This window comes from Jatropha curcas, chromosome 6 (assembly GCF_041381405.1).
Source record: "Jatropha curcas cultivar XTBG-Jc1 chromosome 6, XTBG_Jcur_1.0, whole genome shotgun sequence".
Classification (NCBI taxonomy): Eukaryota; Viridiplantae; Streptophyta; class Magnoliopsida; order Malpighiales; family Euphorbiaceae; genus Jatropha; species Jatropha curcas.
In genome coordinates, this window is record NC_143156.1 from 5,528,414 (window position 1) to 5,540,507 (window position 12,094).

At 31.8% G+C, this 12,094-nt stretch overlaps 1 protein-coding gene across 1 annotated transcript; it reads left to right on the top strand.

The window, feature by feature from the left end:
• The first annotated feature begins 5,908 nt into the window (after positions 1-5,908).
• LOC149495383 (protein trichome birefringence-like 13) lies at positions 5,909-7,666 on the top strand. The gene is made up of 3 exons (XM_089722470.1): positions 5,909-6,239; positions 6,758-6,892; positions 7,319-7,666. Exons 1-3 carry the CDS (start codon positions 6,117-6,119, stop codon positions 7,580-7,582), a joined length of 522 nt encoding a protein of 173 aa, XP_089578596.1. The 5' UTR covers positions 5,909-6,116; the 3' UTR covers positions 7,583-7,666.
• The last annotated feature ends 4,428 nt before the right edge of the window (positions 7,667-12,094 follow it).

Here is a 12,094-nt window from a genome sequence, read left to right on the forward strand (position 1 = left end):
TTGTTAACAGTTGTTTCTACAAGAGAGCCAAAATTTTTCCATGAGGACAAGATAATAAACTAGTACTAAAAAAAAACAAATACTACAACAGTTCTTTGTTATAAGTACTAAAAGTGAGAGGAACAAGATTTATAATCTGAAAACTTAAATACTACTTGAAGTTGCAAAATTCTTGTCCAACCTTTTCTTGGCAGTAATATAAACACAATCAGATCAAGTTTACTCAAGAAATGATTAACTCATTTCTTTCTTGCACAACATATTCAATAAAACTGAAACTTAAAGTCTGAAATTTGGACAACAAGTTTCAGTTTTAATGTGGTAGTCTGCATCTGTACAAGGTATAGTACAAGGTATAATTCATCAATAAAATGTTTTTATTAACTATGAGCTTCATGAGATCCATTTCTTTTGTCCAACTGATTGTAACAAATATAATATCCAGTTGCAAAGGTAAGCGGATGAAAAGGGGTCCATAATGTGCAACAGAAATCAAATTACTTTCAAAAAAAAAAAAAAATAGAACCCAAATAGTAAAATAAGGAACTCAGTACACAACCAGTACACAGGTGAATTAGATGTCAGCTTTAGAACATGGCCAAAAATCAAAATATGCCTTGGCTCCATTATATACTGTTTATTGTTATTGTGTATGTTATCATGTTTTTCAGTCTTTCAATGTGATACTGATTGCCTAGATTGTAGTTCCCCTGGTTCTGCTTCATTTGTTCATTTGACCATGTCAATTTCCTTCTAATAACTCCTAAAGGATAGTCATCTAACTTGAAACCAAGCCTTGAGTTAAAAAATTAGGACTTTTATATAGTCGTTGTGTATGAAAGCTTTTAGGATTTGTACTAGGAGAATTACCCTCCCGATTTGTAGTAAAAAAAGGCTGAATATGCTGTTAGTGTTTGAAAGGAAAAGAACGAAATATATCTGCTAAACAGTGATGTTTAAAGAAGAGTGTGAAGGAGAAAGAAGACAGATTTATATTATTCAGCTCAAACTGTGAATTTATACATAATAAAATAACAAACTTATCTGCTTTATTGTTACTGCATATCAAAAGATAAAAACTAACCGAGAAAAATAATGTTAAAAACTAGGAGAATAAAATATCTGTTATTAACTTCTTCTGCTGGAAACTAAAATGCCAATGCTTCAACACTCCTTCTTGGCATTTTGGTGACAAACACCTATCTTACGTCTCAGAACTTCAAATCTTTCCTTAGGCAATGATTTTGTGAAAATATCCGCTAACTGGTCTTCCGATGAACAATGAACAAGTAACACTTCATTTGATTGTTGAACTTCTCTGACAAAATGAAATTTAATCTTGATATGCTTTGTCCGACCATGAAAAACTGGATTTTTTGAGATCAAAACTGCTGAAATATTATCACACATGATCCTAGTAGCTTCCTTATGTTCATCCCCCAAGTCCTTCATCATTTTCCTTAGCCAAATAGCCTGATTTACAGCTGATGCAGCAGCAATATACTCTGCTTCTGCTGTTGATTGAGCTGTAGTTTCCTGTTTCCTTGAGCTCCAACTGAAAAAACTTGTTCCCAATGAAAATAAATATCCAGAAGTACTCCTAGAATCATCAACACAGCCACCCCAATCACTATCAGAGTAACCAACCAACTCCACTTTTCCTTTTGTAGATGTCGGGAAAAAAATCCCAAGTGTGCTAGTGCCTTTGATATACCTTAACACTCTTTTAGCAGCCGTGAAGTGTGTTTCTCTAGGAGAATGCATGAACCTAGAAAGTAAACTCACAACAAAAAGAATGTCAGGTCTGCTTGCGGTGAGATATAGAAGGCTACCAATCAAACTCCTATACCTGCAATCATCCACTCTTTTCAGAATTCTCATCCTTGCCTAGCTTCAAACATGTAGAGATTGGAGTACTCATAGGTTTACAATCTTGCATTTTAAATCTATTTAGAATGTCAGAAACATATTTCTGCTGATATATAAAAATGCCATTTTTAGACTGCATCATTTCCATACCAAGGAAGTACTTCATGACTCCAAGATCAGTCATTTCAAAGACTTTTTCCATTTCTGCCTTGAAGTTTTGAATTAATTCAAATTTGCTTCCTGTCACCAGCATGTCATCTACATAAATTGAAACAACTAAGAGCTCCCCACCTGTATTTTTCACATACAAGGTAGCGTCACTTTAACTTCTAATGAAGCCAAGTTGAATGAGATGACTGTCCATCCTTTCATACCATGCTCTCGGAGCTTGTTTAAGGCCATACAAGTCCTTTTTTAGAAGATAAACTTGATCTTCTTTGCCAGGAATTGCAAAACCATCAGGCTGCTCTACGTAAATCTCCTCGTGAAGTAAACCATTTAGAAAAGCTGATTTTACATCAAGTTGATGAATCTGCCAGGAATTATGAGCAGAAAATGCAAGAAGAAGCTTGATTGTGTCATACCTTGCTACTGGAGCAAATGTTTCTTGGTAATCTACACCGTATTGTTGTGCATAGCCCTTCACTACAAGTCTGGCATTGTGTTTGCAAATTGAGCCATCAGGGTTAAGTTTTGTCTTGAAAACCCATTTGACACCTAGCACTTTGTGATTTGCTGGTCTATCAATGAGCTGCCAAGTCCCATTCTTGTCAATCATGTCTAATTCAACTTGCATAGCTCTCCTCCAGGCTTGAGAGTCTTGTACTTCAGCATAGCTTGTTGGCTCAAATATAGCCAGGTTACACCTTTGATAAACATCTTCCAAGGTTCTGGTTCCTCTCACTGGCAAATCATCCACCAATTCTTCTACTGGAAGTTGAATCGGCTCTTTTGGAAAAAAATCAACATGAGAATTATTTTGATTTTTCCAATCCCAGACAGCTTCCTCATCAAACTTCACTTCTCTGCTCAGAATTATTTTTTTTTTTTTTAAACAAAAAATTCTATAGCCTTTGGATGATGAACAATAGCCGATAAAAATACCCTTTTGAGCCTTGTTGTCTAGCTTGCTTCTTTTAGCTTCTGGTATTTGATAGTAGCAAATGCACACAAAGATTCTAAAATGATGTACTGATGGTTTGATGCCACACCAGACTTCATATGGAGTTTTGTCTTGCAGGGCTCTTGTGGGCAATCTATTTAGCAAATAGACTGAGGTATTGACTGCCTCTGCCCAGAATTGATTTGGCATTTGTTTTTCAATCAAAAGACATTCAGCCATCTCCATTACAGTTCTGTTCTTCCTTTCTGACACGCCATTTTGTTGCGGTGTGTATGGCAATGTTAATTGATGCTCTATTCCTGCACTTTTACAAAACTCTGCAAACTGTGCAGAAGTATATTCTCCTCCATTGTCAGATCTTAAAGCTTTAATTTTGAGATTACATTGATTTTCCACTAAAGCTTTAAATTGTTTAAAAACATCAAAAACTTCATTCTTGAGTTTAATGAAATAAACCCAACACATTCTGGTATAGTCATCAATGAAAAGGAGAAAATATTTGTTACCACTCATGGTTTCTATTTTATGGGTCCACACACATCCGTATGGATGAGCTGAAGTTTCTGGTTAGCTCTCCATGCTTGATTTGCTTGAAATGGCAGTTTTGTTTGCTTACCCAGTTGATATGTCTCACAAATTTGAGCATCACAAGAGACTTCAGGCATATCTTCCACCAATTCTTTCTTTTTCATCTTTGCTATACTTCTTTGATTAAAGTGGCTAAGTCTTCTGTGCCATAGGTCTGAATCTATTTGTGACACGCTAATGTAGGCTTGGTCAGTAACTTTCTCCCAATCTACTGCAAAACTCTTTTGCTTATCTTCACACAAAATAGTTCTTCTCCACAAGGATAAAAAATAGCACATTTACGGTCTTTAAAAACCAGTGAGTAATTCTTTTCAAGCATCTGGCCGACACTCAACAAGTTTCGACTGATTTCGGGTACGTATAAAACGTCAGGGATAGTTTTGATACCTGAAAAAGTTGAAACAACCACTATACCTCTACCTTTGGCTTGTACAAACTCTCCATTTCCCACTTTTACTCTGGTTTTATAAGTGTCATCAAGGAATTTGAACATTCCAGCATCATTACACAGGTGATGTGTACAAGCACTATCAAGAAGCCAAGAGTCAGAAGAGTCATTTGTTGAAAAACAAGAAACGACAAAAAGCTGCTCCTCTTTTGCATCATCAATTTCTGCCAGTTGTGCTTGTGAAGATTTAGAGGGTTTTTTAAATTTGCAGACCTTGGATATGTGCCCCATTTGTTTATAAGTGCCACATACATCATCAGCCCTCCACCAACAGTATTTTTCGAGATGTGTTGTTTTTTTACAGTGTTTGCAGACAGGAAATGGTTCTTGATTTGAATCTTTATTACCATTCCCCTCGTCAAATTTGTTCTTATGTCTTTGGTTGAATTGTTGCTTTCCCTTACTAGAATATTGCTTTTGGACAGAAAAGGCTCCTTCGGTGAACCTTTCTTGTCTCATAGTCCTCCTTTGTTCTTGTGCTTGAAGAGCACTCATTAGCTCACCCAATGAGATTGTACTCAGGTCCTTGGACTCTTCAAGAGAGGAAATTTTGGATTCAAACCTCTCAGGAAGAGTAACAAGAACTTTCTCCACAATTCTTGTGTCTGCAAAATTTTCACCAAGTAGTCTAATATTATTGACAATTAAGGAGATTCGATCAGTATATTTACTAATTGTTTCATCCTCTTCCATATGCTCAGACTCAAATTCTCTTTTCAAGTTCAACACTTGCATCTGGCGTGTTCTGTCACTGCCTTGATATTCTTCTTTCAATCTATTCCAAGCCTCTTTTGCTGTCTTACAAGCCATGATTCTATAGAACACACTATCTGCCACAGAATTCTGAATAAGTGACTTGGCCTTGGATTTCTTTGCTTTTTCATCACTATTAGACTTGATTTGTGCCAAGGTAGGATTTGCTGGTAGAAAAGGAATCGGTCTATCTTCAGTTACAGTTTCCCAGAGGTCATAGGCTTCCAAAAAGGCTTGCATCTTCACTGACCAAATGTGATAATTCTCACCAGTGAAGGTAACAGGTGGGTTTAAAGGTGGCTGGTTGGATGCCATTTGTTTTGTAGGTTAAATGCGTTTTTATTTTTTTGGGTTGGGTCCTATAAGATCAACTGTGGCTCTGATACCACTGTTAGTGTTTGAAAGGAAAAGAAAGAAATATATCTGCTAAACAGTGATGTTTAAAGAAGAGTGTGAAGGAGAAAGAAGACAGACTTATATTATTCAGCTCAAACTGTGAATTTATACATAATAAAATAACAAACTTATTTGCTTTATTGTTACTGCATATCAGAAGATAAAAACTAACTGAGAAAAATAATGCTAAAAACTAGGAGAATAAAATATCTGTTATTGACTTCTTCTGCTGGAAACTAAAATGCCAATGCTTCAACATATGGCAGTAAGGATATATGAAGGACATCCATGAGAACCATGTAATGGGGGCGTCATGGATCATGAGATATGGCAGATATTAGTAGATTACCTAAAGTTAATGTGCTATGTCATTTGCTTCATATCTCGGTCGTTTGGTTGATCTGATTCACACAACAACTATTTTATATGTTGCCGTGAAAAAATATACTGTTCTGTTTTGTTTCTTGGTTATATTGCTAATTCAGCTTAAATTTATTTAGAACATTTCTTTTTTAAATTTGAAGTTTTGGATTGATTTAGGCTTGTTTTGCACCTGCTTAATGCAGATGGTCTGGTATTGCTAGTGGTGGAGAGTTGGAATCTCTTGGATATAAAGAGGTTTATAGAGTTGATGTGGACATTCCAGACGGCACATGGGCAGATGCTCCCAACTTCCATGATATTCTGATCTTCAACACAGGACATTGGTAATTTCGTTTAGTCATTTTTTTTTCTCTCTTTTTGTAATAATCTGGAGTGGATTAATGCTGTTAATTTAAATAAATTGTGATGCATAATTGTCCATAACTGGTTGACTCTATTCTTCGTTCAATCACTGTCAATGTTCTTTTCATAGTTTCCTTCTCTCTTGTTACTTTTATCAGCTACAGATACTCTTTTCACCGACAGTTTTTTTATGATTTTTTGCTTCTTATTAATATGTGGTGGGCTCCTTCAAAATTTGATCCTGTAAATTCACCCATGCTTTTCTTTGAGAAGGGCCAACCTGTTATCCCACCTATACCTCCTGATGTTGGGCTGGACAAGGTTTTGAAAAGCATGGTATGTTGTTCGAGACTTTCAAATTTTATTGTTTGCACATTCTCATAATGAGTAAAGCAATGTGTTATATGTTGTATTATTGTATTTAGTTGTTTACGTTCTCTGCTTGCAGTGTTCATAGGAATTTGAAAGATAAAGAAATTCACTGTGTAGAATTTATAATAGCTTCCTCTCTTTTTTGACTGGATTTAATTATATGACTATACTATAAAATATACACTTCCACGAGTACCTTCAAGAAGCACCTAATGCTATAAGAAGGGAAACTACTTTTCTCTTTCCGTTTATTGGTACTTTTACTGTTTTGGAAATTAGAGCAACATTCGATTAAAACATGAGTATGCCTGCTCGATTCCAATGCTATGCTGGAATACAAGAGGGAGTTTTAATTCCTTTATACCTTCGTAATGAGTATATCACGTCCAGAGACATAGCCAGCTGAACTTGCACAGCCTTTTACTTCTGCATGATTTAATGTATATCTTTATTTTTCTAAGATTGATTTTCCTTCGCTCTAGATTCTGTTTGTTGAGAAAAGAATGCGTCCCGGTGGGATCGAGTTCTTCCGTACACAGTCACCTAGACATTTTGAAGGCGGTGATTGGGACCAGGGTGGTTCCTGTCCACGAGTACGACCTTTCTCGTCTGAGCAGGTGAATAACATCTAGAATTATAAGTTTGAACGTCATAATTTGTTGAACTTTATACCATATTTGGTTCACTTCGGAATTAGAAATAGAATTCAATTCCTGGAATAAGATTCTATTTTTTTTATTTGGTTTAAAAGGAATTCATAATCTTTTGCTATTTGTATATTTGAATAACTTCATTTTATCTTGAGCTGAAATTAATTTTTAAGTATGGTTCTTAATATAATTATATACTATTTAATTATCATTTAAGAAATAAACTTGGAGTAGGATTCTTCGGATCTACACAGGCATTTCCTTTCTATTCCATTTTCAAGCAAACAAAACTTGCGTGAGTGCAGTCTTGAGTAGCCTGCATAGATGCTTGTCTTGTGCTTCATTTTTCCGCCGCACTGGTGCGACGTCAAAAATTTATTATTTCTCTTATAGGTTGAAGGTCTCTTTTCTCTGGAGAATAACGGTACAAATGTAGAATCACGCCTGGTGAACCAGCATCTATTCCAAGCTCTCAATGGATCTAATTTCCATATCTTGGATATAACCCACTTGAGCGAGTTCAGGGGAGATGCCCATCCATCTACAGCAGGTGGGAAGAGACATGATGATTGCATGCACTGGTGCTTGCCTGGAATGACAGATACTTGGAATGACTTGTTCATAATGCATCTAGACAGTATTAAGGTCAGAAACTGATGCATCACTAATTATTCTATTTCCATAATTGAGTGTAGGTTCTTTGAGATTCTCCTGCTAATGATATCAAATCTTTTCTATTTATATTTTGAAAATTGATACACAACATGACAGGCATGCATATACACGCACGAGGGCAATGACAGTCGCATAATTAATGGCAAAAAAAAAAAAAAAAGTAAAGAGGCATAAAATTAATATTTAGCCATAGTATTATAGATTCATTCTTAAAAGAATACTATTTTGCATACATAATTAACATAGATATGAAAAACTTAATAAATGGGTTGTGCATATCTTCATAATCCATCAAGGGAAATGTCTCTATACGGCATCTGGGAATCGGCCGATCAAAATTTAATTTATTGCTCAAAAATTTATCTCATTGTGCAAGCCATTAGATGTTTGAACTTATATTATTTTGATATAGAGATGAGAAGCTCAATCAATCAGAATGGTCCATCCTTTCTTGTGCTCGACAAGACTGTATCCCTGTCAGAGTTTTGCACAGCCTATGACACGCTGCAGATTCTCCTGTTCTATATTCAGCTCTGCATTAACATAATTAACTAGCTAAACTATGACATAATTTTGCATGCTGTTTCATACTGATATAATTTTCAGTTTTTCATAATGAGTTAATTTTCATGTATATTAACATAATTACCTCCAACATTCTCGCTTTTCTGTCTTTGCTTTAGATTGTAGTTGCTGGAGTAGATTACATAGACCTCACTCAGTGTAGCCACTGAGGAATCGCACACCAATTCCACCTTTTCCGCAGATTTCACTGGTTATGCTGTGGCAATATTGATCGATGTTTTGAAGAGGGTCTGATCAGTACATTATGGTTTTATGGGTATTTTTTTTTAAGTATTTATTTATATGAAATAAGAAAATCTGAGATGTGATTGATTAGAATGTGATTGATTATGATAAGTATAAGAATGTTTTCGTATAATAATTTTTCCATGATATGTTATTGACCACATGACTCCATTTCCCCATCTCTCTAATAGACTAGCAGAAAAAAGGTTGCTCTACCACTTTTTGCTCCCTAACAAAGCAATACAACAACTGAAACATTTCAATTCATTTCTTTCCATTCTTCCTCCATCCCTTCAGTTGACTGCCTGCTCGCCAGTATGGACACCACCTCCGATATCCCTATCCACTGAACTCATTCTCTAACCATAGCCTTGGACCGCACCTGTTAGTAGGTTGAAAAGGTTATACATGAAAAGAAACCTAAATTGGTTCTTATGATGTTGCCCTATGATGTTGACCAGTGGATACCGGAAATGCCCAAACTTATTGATATTAAAGTTATAAATTACACTGTTGTAATGTTTCCGTTGCATCTCTTGCTATAGTATTAAATCCGGCATGGCAAGTCACTTTAGAAAAACCCATTACAGCCGATCACTGGCGGTGCCACCTAGTGGATATCCATCATCAACGGTTGTGCTACGCAGACATGAAGTCCATTCTTTGTCTTTGTTATTTGTATCGGGGCCTTTGGTGAAGGAATTACTTTTTATGAAAGAATCACTAATAAAATGAAAGAAAGTGATGCTTTAGCTATTAGAACATGGCAAGAAACAGAAGGGAAGTTTTGTGATTATATTGGTAGTCAATACAAAAAAACCCGATTTTTTTTAACCGGACTTGTTTTACTAGAACTCACTTTTAGTCTTTTAGATGGCATACATTACATGTTGACTATGCTTGTTGTATACTCATTTTTATCTATATAATATTAAATCATAAGTTTTATTTAGATTAAAATTAATACAAGTGGTTAATTTGTATTATACTTTACCGTATAAACTACTTGCAATGCTACTTATTATGTATTTAATTCTATTTTTATATAATGAAATGATCTTAGAATAAAGTTCGACCCAATTCTTAAACCTAATTCTTTAGGCCATAATTTATAAAATGCAGATTTTTAAAACCCTAATAGGTGCTCAAAAAAAAAAAAAAATTAAGTCATTACTCAATCTCCAACCCCCTGCCCTCAACCACAAATTAATATCTATATACAACTATAATGAAGAATAATAATAAATTATTTTTACTGCTAGGTAAAAGAAAATAAATGAGAAGATGATCTGAATTGATAATGGAAATCATTTTTACTACAGTTAGCAGTATTACTTATTCAGTATATTAGAGAAAGGAATATATGCACGATACATACAAATTCTTGAAACCCCAAAAGTGACCTCAACAGAAATGTATAGTTCTAGTTTTTTTTTTTTTTCCTCCAATTTCCTAAACACTATTTTCTTTTAAGTCAAACAGATTTAGGATATAAGAGAAAAAAATATTAAGAAAATTAAAAATGCTTAACCATCAATAGGCATCTATTTATTGTAAGGGAGATATAAATCTCTTACTAAATTAAAATGATAATAGTTACAAATTATTCAGTAACAAAAAAGAAAATAAAAAATTATTATTAAGAATAAAACTCTTTGAAAACTCACCTAACAAAAAAAAAAAAAGTTTCAATATATATAGATATATAAATATATCAATAAAATATTATATTTTTTTAAAATTAAAATTTTAATTGTTTACCATCCCGTGTTTTATTATGTAAATTTTATTTGAAAATTTATTTATTACAAAATATATGCAATCAAATATGACAAATTATAAAGAACAAAAATTTTAATATTCGTTTTTTATCCAAAATAAAATATTATATATTTTATATATTCTATTTGAAAATTTATTTTTTAAAAAATATATCCAATCATATCATACAAACATAAAGAAAAAGAATATTAATAAAAAATATATATTTTCTTTATTTTTTTTATCTATATCCTAAAAGAATTAAATATTTAATAAATAAAATATAAAAAAATTTTCAAATTTCTCATTATCATATATATTCATTAAAAAATGAATTTAGTAAATATAAAACTTAAAATTTTGAAATGCTTAATTATATATACGTATTTATTTAAAAAATTATTTTTTCGATTTATTAGTATGCCTGATGGACCGAAATAACTCTGCGTGCTACACAACAATCAAATTGGTGACTCACCTAACAAAAAAAAAAGTTTAAATGTATATAAATATATAAATATATCAATAAAATATTATATTTTCAAAGTAAAATTGTCAACTGTTTACCATCACATGTCTAATTATGTAAATTCTATTTGAAAATTTACTTTTTAAAAAATATATCCAATCAAATCTTACAAACATAAAGAACAGAAACATTAATAAAAATAATATACTTTTTTTTCTTGTTTTTTATCTCTCTCCTAAATAAAATATTATATATATTCTATTTGAAATTTTATTTTTTTAAAAATATCCAATCATATCATGCAAAAAAATATTTTCTTTCTTTTTTTATATATTTCCTAAAAAGAATTAAATATTTACTAAATAAAATATAAAATTTTTTTAAATATCTCATTATCATATATATTTATTGAAAATAAATTTAGTAAAAATAAAACTTAAGATTTTGAAATATTTAATTATTTATATGTATTTATTTAAAAAATATTTTTTTATTCATTAGGAGGCGTGATGGGCCAAAATAACACCATGGCTTACACAATAATCAAATTGTTGAGAAAACAATCAAACTACACATGATTGGTTTAAAATTAATTTTAATTATATCCAATCAATTAATGAACTGTAATTTTTTAATTAACCATTCTTAAAAGTATTTTAGAATATTTTAAATTTCATTATAGGTGATATATAAAATCTCATTATTCCCTCTAATTTTAACTTTTATATAAAGTATAGATGTATTATTTCTGTTAAATTATTATTCCGACTCATGGTGCTAACATAGTATAGTACGATCGTTACATTACATAATTATTTCTTTAATATATAAATAAAATAATATATATAAATATAGATATATAATATGATAAATGATAGATATGGATACAAATATAGATGATTAAAATTTTAAAGTCATAATTATTACTAGAAATAAATATTAATTTTTAGATTTTAAAAATAGCGTAAGCTAATTGTCAAATCAAAACATAAAATAATAAAAAATAATTCAAAATTTTTGAAAAAGAAAAAATAGAATATATATAATTAATAAAGAGAGAGTTGAATATTTCTTTTTACTGATAGGTAGTTGGACAAGATGGAATGAATTGCGTTCTTAGATGAACTTTAATGGAGACATATATTTTTCTATAAAAAAAAAAATTTGAAGTCCTTTTTTCAATTTTAAATTAGTTTCTCACCTAGCATCAAGAAATTAAAATAATTCTTTTCTATCCATTTGTTTGTTTTTTTTTTTTTTTTGGTACAAATTTTCTATTTGTTGTTTTCATTAAGAAAAACAAAACGGGACAAAACGGTTATCAATAACTATTCCATGATAATTTCCGAACTTCTTGATTTTTCTAACTAACTAATTGTTTTCCATTCAGAAATTTATTTCCAATAATTATTAACCAATCCACATAAATAGTTCCATTTTTAGTAAAGCCAACT

What these genes read in the sequence shown, in the direction of transcription:
- LOC149495383 (XM_089722470.1), top strand. Translation starts at nt 6,117, where the DNA reads ATGTGGTGGGCTCCTTCAAAATTTGATCCTGTAAATTCACCCATGCTT. An exon ending in ACAAGGTTTTGAAAAGCATG is followed by an intron (nt 6,240 to 6,757) that starts GTATGTTGTTCG and finishes CCTTCGCTCTAG; the next exon opens with ATTCTGTTTGTTGAGAAAAG. An exon ending in GACCTTTCTCGTCTGAGCAG is followed by an intron (nt 6,893 to 7,318) that starts GTGAATAACATC and finishes TTTCTCTTATAG; the next exon opens with GTTGAAGGTCTCTTTTCTCT.